Source organism: Enhydra lutris, unplaced genomic scaffold (assembly GCF_002288905.1).
Source record: "Enhydra lutris kenyoni isolate GAN:26980312 unplaced genomic scaffold, ASM228890v2 scaffoldscaffold21, whole genome shotgun sequence".
NCBI classification, from domain to species: Eukaryota; Metazoa; Chordata; class Mammalia; order Carnivora; family Mustelidae; genus Enhydra; species Enhydra lutris.
The window spans coordinates 2,016,998-2,040,469 of record NW_019154105.1 but is presented as its reverse complement, the minus strand read 5'-3'; the positions used below and the strand labels follow the sequence as shown (position 1 = coordinate 2,040,469).

Here is a 23,472-nt window from a genome sequence, read left to right as displayed (position 1 = left end):
TCCATTTGTCACTGAAAGAGCAACTCAGTCTCAGAAAACAAAAGATTTTGGGGCATCTGGGGGGGTGGCTCAGGGGGTTGAGTCTCTGCCTTCGGCTCAGGTCATGATCTCAGGGTCCTGGGATCGAGCCCCACATCAGGCTCTCTGCTCAGTGAGGAGCCTGCTTCCCCCTCTCTCTCTGCCTGCCTCTCTGCCTACTTATGATCTCTGTCTGTCAAATAAATAAATAAATCTTTAAAAAAAAAAAAGAAAGAAAACAAAAGATGGATAAAACCCTCTACCTCTACTTCATTTTAACATTGTCTCAAAGTCAGAGAACCAAAATGAATCTCTTAATTATTTATACAAATAAAAATGAGCCTGTTTAATTTCTTTAAAAAGGTGTAATTAACAACAAAATAGTTCTCTCTTATTTTTCTTTTAGATTTGAAAATAAAATCCAAACATAACTACTTCTGTGTCTGCTGTATTTCAATATTCTTTTTGGTCATTTACGCTTAAAACCTATTTACATTTTTTAAATAAATATGATTCCTAATACGAATAAACATACCCTTTATTTACAGAGCACTATGTACATTTTATAAGACAATTCAACATCTCATGGAAAGGAGCATAGCATCTTGGGGAGGAAGTACTTTGAAGCCAAACACATGTCGATTCAAATCCTAGTTCTGCTTTGAATTTCACATCCATCAACCCATAAATTCAAATAAGAATATTTACCTTCAAAGATTTAGAGAAGCACATTAGTTCTCTACTGCTGCTGTACCAAATACCCACACACTTCTTAGTGGCTTCGAACAACCCCCATTTATTATCTCACAGTTTCTGTGTGTCAAAGAGTCCAGGGTGACCTGGATTTTTCTGTCAGAGTTTCCCAAGACTGAACTCAAAGCGTCAAGCAGACTGCTTCCTTCAGGAGGTTCTGGGGGAAAAGCCACTTTCAAACTCCATCAGATTGCTGGCAGAATTCAGTTTCTAGGACAAGGCCTCATTTCCATGCTGACTGTCAGCCCCTTAGTTCTTAGAGACCCCTCTGAGGTCCTCGCCCAGAGCCCCTGTGCTTTATGACCAACAATAGCTCATCAACTCCTGCTCAGACTTGAAAGATCCCTGACTTCCAACTTCCGCTACCTCTCTCTGACTCCAGCCAGAGAAAATTCTCAGCTTTTAAGGGATCATGCAATTATATTCATCCCACCTAGATAATCCAGAATAACCTCCTTATTTTAAGGTCCTGAATCTTAATTACATCTGCCCATTCTCTTTGGCCATGTAACATAACATATTCACACATCCCAGGCATTCGGGTCTGGGACATCTAGGGGGGGAGGTCCATTCTGCCTACCACAATAAACCAATTAAAGACCATGTTTTGGTGCATTAAAAGCATCTGAAACATAGTAAATAATTAATGGTTGTCATATTGAGGAAGAAGATGTTTATGATTTGCTTAACTGTTACTTAAATTTTGGGGGCCTCAGTTTGCTTTTCTGTGGAATTAAAATGGCATGACCTGCCACACCTAGTGTTGAGACAGTATATCTAAAGCTTCTGATAGCGCATTTGATAAACACTAGGAACCGGGTGACTCTGAATTCCTAGGAAAGAGCCCGTGAGCTGGTCATCAAAGCCTTCCTCGGTATACATGGCTGCCCAGATCGACTGTACTCCCCAAGCTCCCTGTTAGCTGTCGCATGTGATTAAATTCCAGTTAAAAGAACCTGAGCTGGAGTGATGGGAGCCACTCTGGGCGAGGTCCGTGAGCTGTTTCAGGCATGTGTCTTCACTGAGAGATCTTGGGAGAGGGGTCATCTAGCCCTTAGCCTGAATGCCTGAATGGCTCCTTGTACCCTCCCTGGGCCGTTATGCAAGCAAAAGACAAACCTCCACTTTATTTGTAAAATGATATTGGAGTTTCTTATATCCCAGTTTACTTACTCCAACTCTCTATTCTCTCTCATTCTAGCTTTATCACAAACCTTCGCCACATACAAGCTCAACTGTATAGTTGAGCCTTGGTGTTTAATGAGTGACCCCACTACACAGTTCAGCATTTTCATTATGCAGCTACTGTTCAATTCCCTTTCACTGGACTGCCGGCGCCCTGTTAGATGTCCCTGTTACAGACAGTCTGCTCTGTAGTCTCTCCAATGCCCACCCCAATCTCAGGTTCCACTACCCACATGGAACAGAAAGAACATGGAAAATTTCCAAAGTGCTGGTAGGCTGTCCTTCGGCTATTATAAAGCTTTGGTGTGTGCAGATGTGCGGCTTTAATTCCTGTCAGTCAGGGAGGCTAAAAGGAAGCTTGAAAGGGAACACTGAGAAAGAGCTTTATTGTTTCTTAAGGGGCAAACTTCCTAGCGGTATTTTTCCCTAGGGATGGTTCTTTGTCACCCAAAACCATGGGAGGAAGATAAATAATACCTCCCAGTGTGTTGACAGTACCTTCACGGATCAGAAAAGGCTGTGGATGTAGGTCAGACCAAAAATATATAGTGGTAAGTACAGGCTGTGACGCCAGACTGGCCAGCGTTTGTCAACCGGGGAGCGTAGCCAGTCCAGCCAGGGTGGCCACCAAGACCAAAAAGAGAAATGCAAACAGTGTGGTTATTGTCTGGTGGTTACATAGCAAAAGGGTCCCTTATAGGACCAAACAGCCATGGACCCCATCCTCTGAAGCAATGATTTTCAGGCATTTTCACTCTGACTCAGAGCAAAAAATACATTTTCATGTACACCCAAATACACCTATGTAAGCATACACACATACAGACATTTTATAAAATTGAAGTATATTTAAATAACACTTACCCTTACTACTCTGATATTTTTTAAAATGTTCCTCCAAATTAATTTCCTGATCTACTAATGACTTGTGACCCTGAGTTTGAAAAAAATATTTTAAAAGAAGTTGTAATGGAAACCCTGAGAGTAGTTACTTGGTGTACAACAAGAGGGAAAACTAAGGGAATCAATCCAGGGCAGACTAAGAGGTAGAGGTCAGAAGAAAACTATACAAACAGCAGTAGTTAAAGCTAAAAAGAGTTTTTTGCTGTAAAGAAAATGCTCCTTGTGTGCTATCTAGAAAATGCTAGAGACTGAATTTCTATAAATAATATATATAAAACAGAAGAAAACCTCAAGGTGATGGAGAAAGAAGACTAAGAAGCAAACCCATAGCTTCCTTAAAGTCTTTAGTGTGTGGCTAGAAATCTTCATTACAGAGTACTGATGTTACACAATCAGACGTATGTTTTACACACACACACACACACACACACACACACACATACTCCTGGCATCATGCGACTCTGTACCCATGTTGGTTGTTTAAAAAACTGTATACAGTTATTTGGGTTGTTACCAACAATTCTTTTGTTTGTCCAAGCAGGATGGTTAAAACACCTCAGAAATCTCAAAGCAAACACATCTGGATCAGGCTGCTCTTACCAACCAGTCCGGTAAAATTTAGTACCCGATTGCTCATTTCCAAGGAACTAGAGCCTGCGAAACGAAAACCAATAGGAATTCCTCTATCTTGGGTGAGCCAACCGTCTAGAAGCCTGTAACTGAAACGGTGTTGAAGGAGCCTTAGAGATCTGGCCAACACGCCCTTATTTTGTAGGTGAGGAGACCCTAGTGCCCCCATAACTGATGGACAGCTGTGAGCGGCAGAAGCTCGACCGTAAGCACCAATCTCCACACTGTGGACTAGTGAACTTTCTGGGACACTCGGCAGCCCTGCCTGTAGCTAACCGGTCCATGAACAGGCAAAATGCACAATTATCTCAACTGTCTTATGACTCCGGATGTAATCATTAAAATGAGAAAAAACCCTGGTTTATGCAGGTGTTACGCAGGAACTATAGAAAGAAAACTAGACTTTTTAAAAAAGTTATGAAAAATGGAAAATTCCTGAGTAAAGAGATAGACTGTGGTAAACTTAAATATATGTGTTCTATTCATAACTTTAAACTAGTGCCTCCCAAACTCTAACATGTATAAGAATTGCATATCAAGTGCTGAAGTGTGAATTTCTGGGCCGATACCCCAGAGTTTCCAATTCAGTAGGTACAGGGTGGTACCTGGGAATCTGCCTTTCGAGCAGCACCACAGGCGATGTGGGTCAAGGGCAACCACCCTCCACAGGAGCACCCCCCGCCCCACTCCTGCTATACATCCAGCTTCATGAAAGGTGGCGTGTCAGAGTCCTGGTGCAGAGGGTCACTGGGTCAAGTAGCAAAGCTCTGTAACAAAGCATGAGGTGACATTTGGGTCAACCACTGTCAGATCCCACGCCTCTGCGCGCGGGAACAGAAACTCGTCCCACTCCTGTGCTCCACACAGCACGACAGCAGAATTCACACGGTCATCTTCATGACCATTCACGCTTGCCCGACGCTCGGAATCTGCGTCCTGCTGCGTGACGCTCACTAGTTAACCCTCGCAGGGGTCGGTACTGCTTTCCCATCAGATCACAAGAAGAGGGTTAAAGGCGATGCCTCCCCCTAGAGCTGACGGTGCGGGGGTTTAAGCTGAAGCAAGAAGCGCTGCTGGGGGACCAGACCATCGGAGCCGTCGGTCCGGGCGCTCAGGAGGCAAAGTCTTCACATCATCCCCAACCAACGGCTTGGTGACGAGGAATTCCGATATCCCTTCCCTGCCCCCGCAGAAAAATTCAAAACCTCCCAAGTCAATTCCTGAACAGCATGCCAGATTCGGCCTGTTTTGTCTCAAAGACTACGGAGCCGGTTTGTGGGGCAGCTGGTCCTGGAACTCCGCGGGCGCTCCGTTAGAACTCCAGGGCCTCAGTGGTTGGCTGCTGTCAGGACCCTGCTGATGGGTCATTAGTCCAAGCTATGCTGGTAAATTATGTGCTTTTCTTAGTGCTAAACAGACCCCATCACTCCCTGGCCAATCACTTTTGCACTTGAGACTTTTCACGCGCTACACAGACACATTTCTTTGCCAGGTATGAATAAAGGGCCCTTTATAAACTGTGCTGCTGTCTGCAAATGCTGAGATATAATAAAGCCTTTCTGGGGTGTTTTGAAAGATGAGAACTTTCAAACTCAAATTGTGTGTTAATTAATACTGGATTTGCACTCCCATCTGTATATTCTGTAGCTAGTGCCTGTGGCTGCAATAAATATGTCCAATTTACCATTTATTTTTAATGATAGTAAATTTTAATATTTGCTGTCAGCATGGAATTCCCCTCTGGTGAATATACTCTATTAGTATTATATTTAAAACAGATTTCCTCAGTTAACAAAAAATATATAGGGCTACTCCAGCTTTAAAACACATACACACACACTCTCAGAAATTAGGATGAATTATTAATTTGTAACATCTGTGAATGTGTTATGTTACATTGGGAAAATCCCAAGAGAGGCAGGGCAAGCTGTCCTCTTGAAAATGACTTCATATCTGAACACTCTGGGGACACAAGGCCAGGCACTGTGTCATCATGGCCTGTCCTTGATAAACTGCTGGACAGGTTCCATGAATTGTGAATGGAAACATCACTGGCGTCACTAACACTTAAGGATAAACTGTCATGCTCCTTCTCAACAGACATTAGTTTACACTGTATATCGTGACTGACAGAGGCATGAATCTGTCAACAGTCAGTCTTGTTGGGATTTTTATATCTCCCACTGAGAACAGCTTTATAAAAGCTTAAAGTCAGCATGTGACTTCTTTACTATTCCTTACTTCCTTTAAATTCTGTAAAAGCCATTTTGGCTCCAGTGAAATTGACCCCCCCACACACACAAAAATCAGAGAGAAATGACTTGCGTTGCCTTTTAATCTCTGACATCTGAAGGGGTTCTCATCTAATGCGTATCATTAGAATCTAAGGTACATGTTATAAACGCTTTATTCACAAAAAGACTTGACTAGTCTTGGACTAGAACCAACCATTTGGGCGATGCCTTGTATGAGTTTTTGAACACATTTCAATACGCTGTTTCCCCTACATGTTAAAATACGTAAAGTGCTCCTTAAATGCAAGGGTTTTTAAATGTCTTTTCATGGTGTCGAGTTTTCAAGTACGGAGTTGTTTCATAACCTGACTCAGAAGGCTGTTCCCGAAAGCTCCAATATATCCTTCTCTTCTTCATTACCTAATTAAGCTTCTCTGACTGCTTTATATTGGGAAAACTCTACGTGGGATTGTGATATTAACTGCAGAAAATCAAATGCCCTCGAGTAAGGCACATTAGTACTGTAAAATACATGAAAAAGATTAAAGTATGTAAATCAAAGGTCACTTTACACACGCAAATCCAATTTTATACAATCCAGAAGAGTCACCTAAACCCATCCCAGCCCCTCAACTCCCTGTGAGGTGGTCTAAGGTTTTTCACAACAGAAAAAGCCTCCTGGTCTCTGTAAACTGGCAACTTACCATCTTTTCCTTGTTATGCCTTTACAGTACTAATAACAGCTAGATTCCATAGTCTTTTAATGAAATGTATTATTTCCCTTATAATTTCTTACCACTTCCAAGCAGTCAATGATCTTGGTTAGTTTATCTTCAGGCAAATTCTTCAGCAAGGATACACTTCAAAATTAAAAAGAAACCTTTAGTTATCTTCCTGAATTAAACCATAAACACACACCTACATGTAGTTCAAAAAAATTTTACCTGCATCTAAAAAAATTCAATGCACTTAATTTTTCCAAAGTAAACCTCCAAAATATATCACACATAAATAACTGAATTTCAAAGAAACTGAAATTATAAGACCACATGTGATTATAGATATTTATCATAGGCGAATACATAAAGATAGTTAAGATGCCATAAAGAGAAAAAAATCAATTTTTTTCTGTTTGGGGAAAAAACAACACTTTATATTTGTTGTTGGTTTTCAGAGTGAATCACATCCAGAAATGTGCTTCCCTCCACATCTCAGTATCTCTTTTTTTAGCACGAGTAAGGAGCTCGGCTTCCAGAAGAGGATCCGATTTTCATCTAAATCCTTGTAATTAAGTAAAGGCTGAATCCAGAGGGGAATGTAGGAATTAGCATGGAAATGACCCTTGATTATTAGTCATACTGTACTGTCTTTTAAAATTAATGGTAGCCAGGGACAAGGAATTGGAACATTTTTACAAGTAATAATGATATGCAGAGGATGAAATAGGTATTGGAAATTATTATTTGGAAAAAAAATATATCAGGGGTGCCTGGGTGGCTCAGTCCATTAGGTGTCTGGCTTCAGCTCAGGTCATGACCCCAGGATCCTTGCGTTGAGCCCTAAGTCGTCGCCAGGCTCCCTCCTCGGTGGGGAGTCTGCTTCTCCCTCTCCCTCTGCTCTCACCCCTAGTTATGTTCATGCTCTCTCAAATAAATAAAATCTTTAAAAAAATCAGAAATTCCACACAGCATGATTAACCAGTCAAATGATTAAATTATCCTTTTAGAGAAATAGCTCTTCTACCTTACCTTACCCACTTTTACTCAGGACAATTGATATAAATTCTTCTTTCGTACTATCTAAAATTTGACATCTCTCGGGAAAAAAATGATGCTACTCCAAAAATGCATGATTGGATCTATTTTTGAAAAGAGAGCTAGCTCTAGACTGACCCTTGCATGTACACACAGGGAGGCACATCGTCAGCAGATGGAGATATGAGTGTACAGAATCCTTTGTAGCTGGAAAACACTAAAGCGTGCCCCCGCTGGACAAGAGCTGACCACACTGCAGTAGAGTCAGGTAACCTCACACTACCACAGGGGAACTGCCGAGCTAACCTGGTGACATAGAAAAAAATACTGAATAAAAAATTGAGTCACAAAAGTAAGACTTTTTTTTAAAGTTCAAAAATAGGTTAAATCAAGCTATAAGCAAAGTAATAAAGAAAACCAAAGAATGATTACTAAGCTTCAGAATAAAGACCACTCCCATGCAGAGGCATGTGGAGGCTGGGAGATGAATGGGGAGCACGTGAGAGCAACAAACAAAGTTGTCAATGTCCCAGTTCTTGGGCTGGGCTGTGAGGAGCTCCATGACGCTCATTTTGTTGTGTTTCATAACTTACATAACTACTATATACCTTTTACACATATATTACACACTTCATAATAAAAAGATGTAAATGGAAAAGGAGCTCACTGTGTGTTATGAAACCAAGTGAAACGTCTTTCTCTAATCTCCCCTCCTATGAATGAAAAGGTAAAGAAAGGGTAACCAGACTCTTCACTGGCTGACACACGCTCATCGTGAACGTTCTGCCTCTGGTCCAGACTGGGATCTATCATGTGGGTGAAAATTCTCTCCTGTAAACCTGCCACCCTTGGGGATTAGTAAGGAGGCTGGTATGAGGAAAATCTCTAGTCTGTTTTCCTTCTATAAAGAAAGAGATAAGGTTTATCTGGGTCCCCACTGAACCACAGTGTTTAGGGCCTGGCAATAAGGATGTGTTAAATGAGTGCATGAACAAGATAACAAAAGGAAGAAAAAAGGAAAGAAGGTTTGTGTGCTAGTAAATTCGCTGAGCTCCTTCCACTAAGACAGAAGACTCCAGACGCCAAGGGAACGACAGGCAGTACCCAGTGGCTCAAGCTTTATCTCACCTGCTCAAAGGCAATTCACAAGCACTGGTTGATCTATTTACCCCCTTCTCAGCCCTTGCGTGACTGTAGTTCCTTCGCTTTTAGTGCTGACCTGTGTTGCTCAGTTGTCGGACTTTTAGGGCACCCGTACTCGGGCAGACCCCACTACACGGCAGCCAGGATGTTGGCTGGCAACTCAGTAAGGTGCCTGCTCACTGCTGCTGAAGGTCTTTGCCAGGAGGCAGCGTTAACTGTGGGAGGATAAATCAGCAAGACTCTATAGGAAAACCCTTCACACCTACAATGTTCCACTGATGAACAATGCATTCATTCACTATTTATTGAGTCCTTACTATATACTAGGCACTATGCCAGCTCTAAAATCATTGGCTTTGCAGGCTAGTTATGCAAGATAAAATCACTGTAATTAAAAAGAGCTCACAATTATTATTATTATAATTATTATCACCATCACTTATCATAGGAAACATTTTGTTACAGTATGTACTACAGCTGTAGAGACTGTCAAATCTCCCACAAAGAAACATGGAAATAGTTTAAATAAAGAACTTCTATTCTCCAAAAAATATCTGTTTATAGTCATAACTGACTTTTACAGTGAGATAGGTATTTGTTTCTCTATGAATTAATGCATCCGAGTTGTGGGGGGGGGTTACAGAATAGCTCACAAAATATGTTCCAAGGATCTGTGTCATTACGACAAACATAGTAACATTTCTGGCAAGGTAATTTGCTACAAATAATAATAATTTGGAAGATGGGGTGGTTATACAAATGAGAAAAAATGTCTCAGGGAAAGCAATTAAAGACAGTAAAATAAGTTAATTTTAATATTATTCTAACCAAGGCATTACTAGGAAAACTGTCTTTTGCTATCCACTTCCAAATTATAGAATGTGTTTCAAAGTCAACTGAGCAACCGGGGTGAATATTTTAGAATTTTTTGCCCATTCTTCTACACTGTATACGACGACTCTGTCAACACAAGGGCAAATTCAGTGAAAGGAAAAAATCAGTGTGCAGGGCCAACTGGGATTCAATACAATTTTTTTACCTAGTGGCATTTACTGCAAGGGAATACTTTTGCTCCAGTGGTTTAGTCATGTAGAAAATGCTTAAATGAGAAAGGCTACGGTAAAATGATTATTATGATAAAACCAACATGTCCACAATAAGGCCACCCCACCTTCTGCTCTTTGCACCCATGCGTTGTTCTTACCTCCTGAGGAAGTTTCTGTACTGTTCGTCTCTAGCTTGAGCCGTCCTTCTCATTATGTTCTGGAACACCTCTCGATCTAGTGCCCATGTTTTAACGTTGGTAATAGCTTTCAAAAAATCAAGAAAATAATAAAATACTGTTTAGCCCCACATTAAGAAAACATTCCAAAGTGTTAATCAATACATTTTCCATGTATTCTCATAAAATGATATTTCTTGGAAAATGCATTATTTAACATGCAAATGGAAGGAAGTAGTGACATAAATCGTGGGCAATTTCATAAAATCATCTTTGGCTTTGAAATGAACCATGATTTGGAAGTGAGTAGCAAAAGATTTCCTCTCTAATTATGTTTTGCTTAGGATGATATCAAAATTAGTTTGCAATTCCTAATTACATACTACATCATCAGGATGTAGTTCAGATTTGTGCTGCGATACAAGAGAAAACCAGCCAGCTTGTAGCTAGATCAGAGAGCGAAGAATTCACAAGTCGATAATTGGAAGTTTAAGATCTCTCAGTGTATGAGTATGTTTTTATATCTTTTTATGTTGTTCAGACATTGTAGCTAATGAGAACCAATATATTTTAAGGATCTCTATGGTTACTTTTGTATAAAGTGCATACAAATCATTTTCATAGAGATTATGCAAGACAGTTTTTGAGACGATTTTTTTATAGGAAAGACATGGAAAGCAAGAATAAAATCTAAAAAGGAAGAAGAGCAGAAGTTGCAGCTCTAAGAGATCTAGATTAAATTATATTTGCACTTTTTTTTAAAAAGAAGTAATGAGAGCCTATAAAACAAATCAAGACCCAAAGCTTTGGTTTCCCAAAGTTTGGAGCGACTTAGGTTTATCTTGGCATTCTTGTCAAAAATACAGGTGCCTAGGCTCCATTACCAAAGATCCTGACTGAGGTTTGGAGTAAAGTCCCAAAATCTCATTGTTATCAAATCCTGCAGCAATTCTGAGGTGCCCCAGCCAGTCCTAAACACTGAGAAACACACCTAATTAATTCTGCCCAAGATTACCATGAATAAAATCAATAAAAACAGGAACGCTTAAATTAATCCCAGAAGTCACTCATGAAACTCTCACCAATTAATTCTCATCCCTTTTGATATTTATATATTTTCCTTGGTTTCATTAATTTTTCGGGTTTATAATATGATCAGAACATCATGGAGAATGAAAAGCAAATATTCTGGATGAACCAAAGGCAGATGTTTACACAGTTAAAAAAAAAAGTGAAGTGGCAATTAAAGCAAATATTGGAATAATTCAATAATATGAAGCCATTTTCATTTCTATATGCAGGCACCTGATGGAAAGGTTCTCTTAATTTGAATTGTTTAGACATGCGCTTTCAATATAAATCCTGTGAGCACTGCATTTCTATTAACAAGAGCACGTGAGGCACCACGAAAGACAAAATACTTAGCAGGCCATAGTGACTGAGATTGTCATAAGCATTGGGTAACGATTAAAAAATGCAACATGTTATCCCGTTACCTTTCACGGAGGCAGTTCTTGTACAGTTGTATAAAATGGCTAGTTCCCCAAACGTGGTCCACATAGGGATGGATGATAGAAACTTCTCCCCTTGGAACACCTCTAGTCGGCCCTCTGTCAGTCAGAATTAAAGAAAAACACAAATGATCAAAACCCATCTGGATTCCATAAATTGCAAAAGTAAGACAATCAGAAAGTACACAAAGCACACCAGCAAGATATCTTATGATTCTCGTTACAATATTGTGGTCGAGAGTGTAGACCGATAGCAACTTGGCCATGTTAGCTGATCACCCTGAAAGAAAGAGTTATCTACTTTGTCTGAGGTTTTTTGTCTGTAAAGGGAATACTAGAACTAGTATTTACTTCACACAGTGGTTGTGAGAATTAAATACGTTAATATAGGTGGGGAGCTTAGAATAAAGGCTAATACATAGTAAATACCATATTAGTGTTTGCTGTTGTTAATATTATTATCATTGTTACAAAGTTCTTTCTCTGAAGCAGTAGATGGCAAGTGTTGTATTTAAAATACTTTTGGAAGGGGAGGTGAACCATGAGAGGCTATGGACTCTGAAAAACAACCCGAGGGGTTTGAAGCAGCGGGGGATGGGAGGTTGGGGGAACCAGGTGGTGGGTATTGGGGAGGACACATATTGCATGGAGTGCTGGGTGTGGTGCAAAAACAATGAATACTGTTACGCTGAAAATAAATTTAAAAAAATTTTAAAAAATTAAAAAAATAAAAATAAAATACTTTCTACCCCATGAAAAGTAGCACATAAAACTATTTCTCTTGTGCAAGGAACACAACAATCCCTGTATGTCTTGAAAACACAGCAGAGCTGCTCACATTAACAGAAGGACTAACTAGCCTCCCTGAGCAATGCACTGGCCCTGGAGTCTGACTGTCTGGCACTGACTGATCATTGGCTGTAACCCTGGGTAAGTAACTTCACCTTACCTCCACTGTGGTCTTCCCCTCAATCACGGAAACAAATTAACAAATGGAAGCTGATAAGAAAAATGCTTGAGAAAAACAGTATCAGGGGAATTAGAAGACAAGCCACAGACAGCGAGAAAATATTTTTGCAAAAGACACATCTGATCAAAGAATGTTTTGCAAAATATACAAAGAGTTCTTACAACTCAACAAAAAGAAAACAAACAGTCTCATTCGAAAATGGGCCAAAGAGTTTAACAGACATTCTCAAAGGAAGAGACACAGATGGCCAATCGACATATGAAATGATGCTCCACATCCTATGTCATCGGAGAAACGCAAATTAAAACAACAGTAAAATGCTACCATGCGCCCGGTACAATGACAAAACCTGGAGCACGGAGGACACCAAATGTTAGTGCAGATGTGGAGCCAGAGGAATGCTCCTCCACTGGTGAAGGAAACACAAAGTGGGACAGTCACTTTGGAAGACTGTGTGGTAATTTCCTATAAAATTAAACATAAGAGTTTGCCATATAATGCAGCAGCTGCTCTCTTTAGTATTTACCCGAAGAAGTTCAAAACTCAGGTCCACATAAAGACCTGACGCGGACGTTTACTGCAGCTTTATTTGTAACTGCCAGCACTGAGAAACGGCCGAGGTGTCCTTCAACGGATGAACAACACACTGTGGTCCATCCCGACAGTGGGGTATTACTCAGTGCTTAAAATGAAAGGAGCGATCAAGCCAGGAAGAGACCAGGAGGAAACTTAAGTGCACACGACTACGTGAAAGTAGTGAATCCGAAAGGGCTACACAGTCCATGATTCCAGCAATAAGATATTCTGGAAAAGGGAAATGATGCAGAAAAACAAAGAGATTAGTGGTTGCCAGGCATGGGGTTGGCTGAGAGGAACAGGTGGAGAACAGAGAACTTTTAGGGCAGTGAGAAATGCTCTGCATGGAATTATAATGTTAGGTTCCATGTCACTAAACATTTGCCTAAACCCACAGAAGGCGCAACACCAAGAGCGAACCCTAAGATGACTCTGATGAAGTATCAATATAGGTTCATCCTTGGTTAAAAAAAATAAAAAATAAAAAATAAATAAAAGGACCATTCTGGTCAGTGATGTCGATAATGGTGTAAGCTATGCATGTGTGGGGAGAGAAGAGTAAGGAAAATCTCTGTATCTCCCTCTCAACTTTGTTGCAAACCTAAAATAGATCTAAAAAAATGTTTTGTCTTGTAAAAATGAGAAAGGGTCTGACACCAATCTTTATCTAGGCAACAGTTGGGGGAAGGGGAAGACAGCAAACTCCTCACAATTCCTTTGCCTGGTGATTCTCTCCTCCTTTCCCCTTGAACAAGTGTGAATAAAACCTTGCCTAACAAACAGTCATGTGCTAAAAAGACCTACATTCTTAAAGGAAGAAAAATGGTGGGGTCATTCTCTTTCCCTTGAAGAATTACTCTTTCCTTCTCCCAATTCACCACCAAGCAGCTCTGGGTCACCTCCCTCCAACCATCCATTCACCAAATCGGATTTGAGTACCTGTGTTGTACCAGGGGTTGGTCCAACAGCCTTCGAGACAGTGTGGACAAAACACAAAAGATACTTACTCTGATAGAACTTAAATTGTAGTAAGAAATAAACTCTGTTTTGGCTCCAAATCCTACAGACATGATACAAAATTTAATAATTTCTCATTACAACTAAATTCTACTCCATTGAAAGCACTTAGTAGTACCGTTGAGTTGATATCATGGACTGTCATGCATTTCAAGTTTTTTTTTTCCTAATTGGTGATGACTCATGGTACTTGAGCAATACTGAAGAATTACATGGAATATCAGAAGTTTAAGCCAAATATGCTTTTATTATGGACTATTCATGCCGTATGTTATAAAGGGGAGATTTTTAATTAATTTGCTCCATCAATTACATCAGGCAAGTCAGTCCTTAGATAATACTGTAATCAATTCAAAATAAGAAATGGTCCAATTTTCATTGTCGTGTGTGCTCTAGCCCTGATATCTATGACTGTGTTGAAACAAGTTTCTGTCCTAACTCTTCTCTGCCCTCGCCTTTCGCTGGAGTCACTGGCAAGGAACCTGATGGGATGACATGAGTTTCTCATCCTTTCCTAGCAGGTCCATGAAAATTGTTGGGTTAATGATCTATCTCTTCTTGTCAGAATTTCTGGTGTTGCTAAAGTAGAAGTGAAATGGCCAAGAAAAACGCTGAAAGAGGGGAAATTGCTCTGGATCTCTGTCCCTAAAAACTTGAAGGCTAGCTAAATTCAGACCGTAATTCACTTCCTGGGTAGAATAATTACTTGAGAATGACTGCGTAATTTTAAGGGTGTCTACAAAGATGTTTACAGCAAATAAACACCAATATTTATGGAATAGAGTGTCTAAAGAATCAAAGTATATGAAAACAATCTTTCATACGGTTATAAATAGAATATTACATGTTTATTAACTTGTTTGAATAGGCAACTTCTGTTCCATCCCTAAGGCCCTAAGGAAACAAGGATCATAAAAGCATTCTTAGATTGCCAGGAACCAGCAGTAGAAAATAAAAGGTCACAGGAAATCTCAGTTTACCACTCCATTTGGTTAAGCTGCTTTAACTTTCTCCCTAAAACTCAAAAAGTGGGTGATTCAGAATTTGATAAGGTGTTCAATAAGCGTATACCCTGTTCAGATCATATCTTGCTTTTGTATCTAAAATAACTTTTAAGTACCATATAAGGCATGCATTTGATATGCATTTAAGAAATCCTTTGCTTATCTGATTTTTAAAATCTATCCAGCATGTAAACATGTTCCTATAGGATATATGTAGAAAACCATTTAAATGGTTCTTAAAACATCAGTGTTAATCTTCAGGCATTCCATTTGAGTCATGTGTGCTTACATGTACCTAAATTATCTTTTAAAGTCATTTGTATATAACCAAAGTACTTCACAGAACCACAAAAATAACTGTTTGCCTTATCCTGTTGCAACCACCTAAAAATGTCCACATGAGCAGCAATATTTTGAATAGAAGTGCCTTTTTGTAGTTGAGCAAGTTGCCTGTGACCGAGAGTACCGGCTCAAGTCAGACTGCCTACATCTGCACGTGGGAGCTCTGTGGCCTTTCTGAAGTCACTTAACTTCTCTGTGACAGAGTCCAAGTCTGGAATATGGAGATAACAGCACATGCCTAACAGAGTTGGTGAGATGGTAAAATGAGATCCCTCTATTAATGCTTAACAGGGGCCTGACATAGAAAAAGCATTCAGTAAACATCACCATCACCAGAATGATTAGATTGACCATGTTACTATTTCATGAACTCAGATCTGTGATGTTGTGTATACACAGAGCAACCAGTGTTGCACTTTGATAAATGTTTGTAAAAAATCATAAGACAGTAGGCAAAGTATTGTTGTATGATACCTGGAAAAACCCGTGAAACCCACCTGCTAGCACAAAGATGTGGTTTCCTGGTTCTCCTTGCTTAATAATGTAACTGCCTTGCTGGTAGTTCCTCCCGTACATGCATTCCACCATGTCTTTGATCTGCTGAGGATCCAGTCTCTTTAGAAACTGGTTTTTATTAAGGGCATCTGTAATGAGCTTCTTCTCACTGGCGTAATGGGAAAGAGATGAAAAGTGACATTGATGAAAATGATGTTTTGTTGTTTAGATTTACTTTATTTAGATTTCTAATATCACCACCTATGTACTTACCACTTTTCCAGGAGGGACAAATTTTCTTCTGGCCTCACCCACACGGACCCTTATAACTACCATACTTCACATACAAAACCTTTAAAAATATTTTGAATAGTTTTCTGTAATCGGCATTACATCAGTTTTATCACTCCCAGCTGTCGCCATCGCACACGCAGCATCTCTCAAGATCTCTAGGTTAACATATTTAATAATATTTGTAATAGTAATGGATACATGATTTTTTTTAGACGGAGAGAAAATCTGGCTGGTCGAAGGTCATTTAAGAGACCACCACAAAGGATGCATTTATTCATGTACATTTGCATGCATAGTGCCTATAGTAGAAGTTATTTTATATTTTATTTAATCTTCCTGTGAGATAATTACTATTCCTACTTTCTGGAAAAATGGACTAAAAAGTAAGAAGCAACTTAATACCCCTAGGATTTCAATCTAAGTCCGAGGGTTGGAAGACTACTGCCTCTTCTGAGCTAAAGAAGTCAGCCCCTTTGGGACATGCTAGGTTTGATCAGAAACAGAGGGTGATTGTGGCAGGCTGGGTTCACCTAGGTTTTGACCCTCAGTGTGTCTAGACTAGACAGAACATACATTTCCAATCTCATAACCTAGTCATTTCCCAAATCCAAGGCCCTCTTGTTGATAGTCCTTGAACATTCTGTTTTCTTTTGGAAAAGAAGTAGCTCAAAATAATTACCCAATCTTCCTTACCGTAAATTTAAAAAGTTTTAATTAACATACTTTTCCATAGTTATCATAGAACTATTGAGCCGGCAGGAAAGCGGCCTCGTGGGCTGTTAGAATCCCTGCACAACACACTTGCTTTCAGTCAAACTCAGTGTGATTTCTAAAAATAGGGGTTTCTTTTCTGCATCTTTCCTTCAAACTCTTTCCTGCCACTAGCTTTCCTGTTTCAAAACTTGTCATATTTTTTTGGGACGCCTGGGTGGCTCAGTTGGTTAAGCAGCTGCCTTCGGCTCAGGTCATGATCCCAGCGTCCTGGGATCGAGTCCCGCTTCGGGCTCCTTGCTCATCAGGGAGCCTGCTTCTCCCTCTGCCTCTGCCTGCCATTCTGTCTGCCTGTGCTCGCTCTCTCTCCCTCTCTCTCTTTGACAAATAAATAAATAAAATCTTAAAAAAAAAAAAACTTGTCATATTTTTCTACACAGAAAGTTCTCAAACATAAGTAAAATTTCATGGATTGGCTCCTTCCTGGATGACCCCACCCATCAGATCATGAGGTTATGGGAAGAAGACAGAATGAAGAAATTCCTTCTGCCCTCCAGTGACTCCATCACCCTTGGAGCCACACAAACTCTTTGAGTACCCGGAGAACTTACCTCCTCCTGCAACTAACCTATCACCAAACCTGTCATGTCTCTTTACAAAAATATCAGTTACTCATTTCAGTTTCCGTTTTCAAGGATGTCACCACGGTCCAAGAAAAAAACTTGGGTCTGTACAATGTTAATAGCTTCTTTTTAAAAAGAGTTTCAGCTTCTAGCCTCTTTCCCTGTAGTCGATTCTATACTTTATTATCAGATTATTCTTGCTAAAAACTGACTTCATCCTGATCTCATTTTCCCCTCATCTGCTAAAGCCAATAATTCATTCAGCTGATATATATCGAGAAAATATGTTGACAACATGTTCTTCTCAGAGCAAGCATCTGAACAATGCCAAAAAGGCCCCAGCTTTCACAGGCCTTTAATGCTCTCCTAACATTCCAGCCAGTGTTTCATCAATGCCCACATGGCCTAATTTCCCAAAATATGTTCCAAGAAGTGCTTTTCCTTTATGAGCAAAAGTGTGCTGAGTTGAACAATTTTGGAATTCACAATGCATACTTTCAGAGTTCAAAGAAATCTTCCAGTAAACGAATCTCTTAAACCAATGTTTCCAAACCTCAGTGTCTTTTTTATTTATTTCTTCTTTTGGCTTAACTTCTATGAACATTCCATGGAAGCAGTCTGAAAACCCTTTTGCCCATAGAAGAAAAGCAACATCCCACAATCTGGTATTCACCATTTCACACCACATGACTCCACTCCATCCATCCAGTATTTACTTGCAAAAAAAAAACCTTTGCTTCAATAGGCTGGTATCCTCATGGCCTCATATGCCTGCCAGCTTTATCATTAGGCTGAGTCTCTGTTTTCTCCTCTAACTTAATTTCTTCTTCCCTCAATCAGCTCAAGCTTTATAATTCTCCCTTTATGATCTAGCCGACCTGCCCAGGTGCTGTAGCTCACACAATCCTTTAAGTCTATTCTAAACTCCTAGAGTATTGTATCCATGTCTATTCAATTCAACAAACTTTATCAAACATTTACTTGGGGCGTAAAAATTAACTAAGCATGGCCCATGATCTCAAAGAGTTTCCAAATCCTTTTAACTTAATTGAGTGTATAACCCTATTATAACATCCCACTATTAGAAAAGGGTTCTCTCTATAACTTTTTCTCCAAACAAGATTAAAATTCTTTTTTTTAATTTTTAGAAAGATTTTATTTATTTATTTGACATAGAGAGGGGGAGGAGAGCAAACACAAGCAGGGGGAGCAGCAGGCAGAGGGAGAAGCAGGCTCCCCGTTGAGTAAAGAGCCCAATGTAGGACTCAATCACAGGACCTTCGGATCATGACCTGAGCCAAAGACAGCAGCTTAACCAAATGAGTCACCCAGGTGCCCCAAATTATAAATTCTTGAAGGACTGGGTCTTCTCTTAAAATGTCTAAGAGGCAGCATAGCAGTGACTAAGAGTATGAACTTGGCCACTCCTTCTCCAACAATGATAGACCAACTGTTACCAAAACAACTGTCCCTGCTCACACAGTACAACTCCCAAAGCTAAAGTAGATATTCACAAATTTGTTTGAAAGCACTGGGCACCTATCAACATAACCACAGCTTGAAAAGCTGTCATCAACAAGAAAATATGAGCTTGACATTCACCTCTGCTTTTCCCTTCAAGGCATTTGTTGATTTGTACCCAGCACTGAGCAGAGTTTTGGCAGTCTCAAAGGACTAGGAAGACCAAAGTTAATGTTCAAAGTACACCGTGAAGAAAGAATCCTGGTAAACACCCAGGATTTCAGAGGGAACATCCATAGGGCGGTACCTAGAGTAAGCACCAGCCCAAAAGAGGCTAGCTCTGGAAAAGACTGATCACTAACTTCAAAGTGACAAATCCCATTTTGGTTCAAATGATTTGTTCCTAGCCTGACTGCCTGCCACAAGCAAAGGTAAGTGTTTTCTCCAGGATATTCACAAAATCTAGAGACTCAAATTTTCTCTAGAGCTTTCCCCTAAAGAGTATGTGGTAAAACATCCAGCATACCAAGAGAAAAGACCAAATGAGTGAAGACCAAGAGGAAAAAAAAAAAAAAAAAAAACCAAAAGAACAATAGAAAGAGACCTAACAGATCAACATATTGTAGGTATCAGATACAGAATTTCAAATAATCTTATCCAAAGAAAACCATATCTAAGATCATCATAGTCAAATTAATGAAAACCAAATAGAAAGGGGAAACCTGGGATGCAACTGGAGAAGCAACAATTACCTCAAACAACTAGTAAATAAGTTAAGGAGTTAGGTGACTTACTCCTCAACTGAAATAAAAGAAGCCAGAAGACAATGGGATTTCTCCAAAGAGCTTCACAATGCCTATTTCCACTATCTTAACCCAGTGAAAATGCCTTCAAACGTAAAAGCAAAACGAATACATTTCAAAATGGCATTCCATTGACAACAGACTCATAATGTTGGAGAGCTCCAGACAAACAGAAACGACCCCAGATGGAAACGACTAGATGCTAGAAGGAAGAAAGAGCAACGGACAAAAGAGGCATCAATGACCAAAGGAAGCTCATCTTTACAAAAGTAACAGCAACACCTCGAGGATTTTAAAATGTTTGAGAACAACAGTGAAGCTGTGCGTGGGGTGGGCGAGATGGCAGTAAACATAATTTAAGGTCCAGGAAGTGATAAAAGCACTAATCTATTTTTAGAAATTTACTAAATTAAGGAAGCATGTTATACTTTAGGGTAATCCTTATAAGATGAGCCAAATAATGTTTAACTAGAAAGCTAACAGAAAAGAAAACAGAATAATAATATGCATCTAATCAACCCTAGAAAATGTCAAGAAAGTAAAGAAAAAGAAACTAAAGAAGTGTAACAAATAAGAAACAAATACTACTATGGTAATAAGTAAATATTTGTATTTACATTAAAGATACATATACTAAATACTGCAATTTAAAGAAAAGACTGTCAGATTGAAAAATAAAATAAAAGGGAAATATGAAATGTGTGTTACTTATAAGAAGCATTCCTTAAAGATAAGGATACAGAAAGGTTGGAAGTAAGAAGGTAGAAAGAGGGGCACCTGGGTGGCTCAGTGGGTTAAGCCGCTGCCTTCAGCTCAGGTCATGATCTCAGGGTCCTGGGATTGAGTCCCGCATCGGGCTCTCTGCTCAGCAGGGAGACTGCTTCCCTCTCTCCTCTCTCTCTCTCTCTCTGCCTGCCTCTCTGTCTACTTGTGATCTCTCTCTGTCAAATAAATAAAATCTTTAAAAAAAAAGAAGGTAGAAAGAGATATTTATATTATATAAACACCAATTATAAAGAAAATGTTTCTTGATATAGGTAACTAGAAAAACACATTTCTAGAAATAAAGATGGATATTTCATATTGATATGATCAGGAAATACAGGTATTCTAAATCTGTATGCAATTAATTAGATAGCATCACAATACGAAAAACAAAATTGGCAAAAATAAAAGAATAAACTAATCCACAATTGTCTTGGGAGATTTTAATACATCCCTTTAAGTAACCAACAGGACAAGAGACAAAAATCAGTCAGAACACGGTTTTAAACAGGTGACTATCAAACTTAATTTCTTGACCTCATTGATATTTCACTTAGACAATTGCATTTGGGGCACTGGGTGGCTCAGCTGGTTAAGGGTCCACTCTTGCTTTTGGCTCAGGTCATGATCTCAGGACTGTGAGACCAAGCCTGGCATCAGGTTCCGCACTGGGCATGGAGCCTGCTTTAGATTCTCTCTCTCCCTCTCCCTCTGACCCTCCCCAGCTTCCTCTCCAAAAATAAAATAAAATAAAGTAAATGATTGCATTCAACAAATTCAGAATACACACTCTTCTCAATGCATGATAACCTTAATGAATATTGACGATATGGTAAGCCATAATGCATGTCTCAGCAATAGAGTATGTTCTTTGAACAGCAGAATGAAGCTAGAAATCAGCAACAAAAAATAATCAAAAAATTCTCAAATGTTTGAGAATTGAGTAACACATTTTTTGAGCAATATATTTGTTTTTTTTTAAGATATTATTTATTTATTTGACAGACAGAGATCTCAAGTAGGTGGAGAGGCAGACAGAGAGAGAGGAGGAAGCAGGCTCCCCACTGAGCAGAGAGCCCAATGCGGGGCTCAATCCCAGGACCCTGAGATCATGACCTGAGCCGAAGGCAGAGGTTTAACCCACTGAGCCATCCAGGTGCCCCTATATATTTCTTTATTTTATTTTATTTATTTATTTATTTATTTAAGAGACAGAGTTCATGCTTGAGTGGATACACGGGGGAAGGTAGTGGGCAGAGGGAGAGGGAAAGAGAATCTCAAGCAGGTTCCACACTCAGCATAGAGCAGAACACAAGGCTTGATCTCACAACCCTCGATCACCACCTGAGCCGAAACAAGAGTTAGACGTTTAACCGACTCAGCCTCCCAGGTGCCCTGAGCAATACTTTTCTAAATTGCCCACCGATCAGTGATCAAATCATAAAGAAAACCAAAGAGTATTTTGAAATAAATGATAAAAGTGTGACATACCAAAACTTGTGAGATGTACATAAGTCGTGCTAAGAAGGAAACTTACAGTATTAAATAGGTATACTAGGAAGAAGAAGATAAAATCAAATAAGTGCTAGAAAAAGAAAAGCAGAGTGAGCTCAGAAAAAGGGAGAAGGAAATAAACAATAAAATGAAGGCAGAAAATAGTAAAATAGAAAAAAAAAGAACAATGAAGAGAATCAACACAGCCCTCAACGGTTTCTTTAGAAAGAGACAAAACTGAGGAATTCACGGCAAGGCAAGGAGACAGAGAGAATAATTATCAATAAATATCCATTACTATAGATATTACAGATATAAAAAGAAATGATTGGATATATAGTATAATCAACTCCTGAAAATTAAGTGAAATGAAAAACCTTGAGAAAAATATAATAAACCATGTATGACAAAAGAAGAAGCAAAAAAGTGTTTAGCAATTAGAAAAATTGAACCAAAAATAAAAACGGTCTCACGAAAGGAATTCTAAATCCAACCACTAAGTTTTTCAGACACTGAAGGAAAAAATAACATTAATCTTACATAATCTTTTTCAGAAAACAAAAAAGAAGAATTCTTTCCACCTTATTTTAGAGTATGAGAATAGGCTGATAACAAAATTCACATCACAAGAAAGAAAAATTAATGTGATTAACGACGTAGAAAGAATAAAGATAAAAAAAATTAGTAAAGGGGCGTCTGGGTGGCTCAGGGGGTTAAGCCTCTGCCTTCGGCTCAGGTCATGGTCTCAGGGTCCTGGGATCGAGCCCCGCATCGGGCTCTCTGCTCAGGAGGGAGCCTGCTTCCCCCCACCCCTCTCTGCCTGCCTCTCTGCCTACTTGTGATCTCTGTCTGTCAAATAAATAAATAAAATCTTTTTTAAAAATTTAGTAAAATCTTATTGGATGCAGAAAAAGCATTTGATAAAATTAAACACCTGTATATTATTTCTAAATTTTAAAAAAGCTCTTAGCAAATTAGGAATAGAGTGGAATGGAATTTCATTAATCTGATAAAAGATTACATATAGAACAAAACAAAAACAGAAAGCATTATATCACATGGTAAAATATTGAAAGCCTTCCTCCAGGTATCAGAAATGAGACATTTCAATTTGACCCTGAACCAGGAGTCTGAGCAAATGTAATAATGTGAGAAAAAAAAAGAAAGAAAGAAAAACACACACACACATACACAAAGAGAAAAAAAGAAAAAATACCAAAGATGTAAATGTAGGAAAAGAAGAAATAAACCTATCCTTCTCTCTAAAGACACGTTGTGTAAGTGAAAGATTCAAAGGAATGTATAGGTGAACTATCAAAATTAACAAGTGATTCCAACAACTGGAGACAAGGTCCCCAAACAAATTCAATTTTATTTCTATATCCCAGCATCAAATAATTAAAAATGAAAAATTTTAAATCACATCACTTTAAAAAGATAACAAACATTAAATATACAGGATTATATCTAACAAAACTGTGTAAGACCTCTACAGAGAGAAGTACAGAATTTTAAGAGAAATGAAAGAAATGGAAACATACACCATAGTTGTGGATGAGAAGAC

General features: G+C 39.1%; 1 protein-coding gene across 2 annotated transcripts in view; it reads right to left on the bottom strand.

Moving 5' to 3' along the window:
• LOC111149130 (protein kinase, cGMP-dependent, type II) overlaps nucleotides 1-23,472 on the bottom strand; it is an 85,682-nt gene that overhangs the window by 47,232 nt on the left and 14,978 nt on the right. For both annotated transcript variants that reach the window (XM_022506064.1, XM_022506065.1), the window contains exons 2-5: nucleotides 15,760-15,926; nucleotides 11,339-11,452; nucleotides 9,825-9,930; nucleotides 6,520-6,583 (exon numbers count right to left, since the gene is read on the bottom strand). In XM_022506064.1, the coding sequence (XP_022361772.1) occupies nucleotides 6,520-6,583; nucleotides 9,825-9,930; nucleotides 11,339-11,452; nucleotides 15,760-15,926 (451 nt within the window). The remainder of the gene's footprint in view (nucleotides 1-6,519; nucleotides 6,584-9,824; nucleotides 9,931-11,338; nucleotides 11,453-15,759; nucleotides 15,927-23,472) is intronic.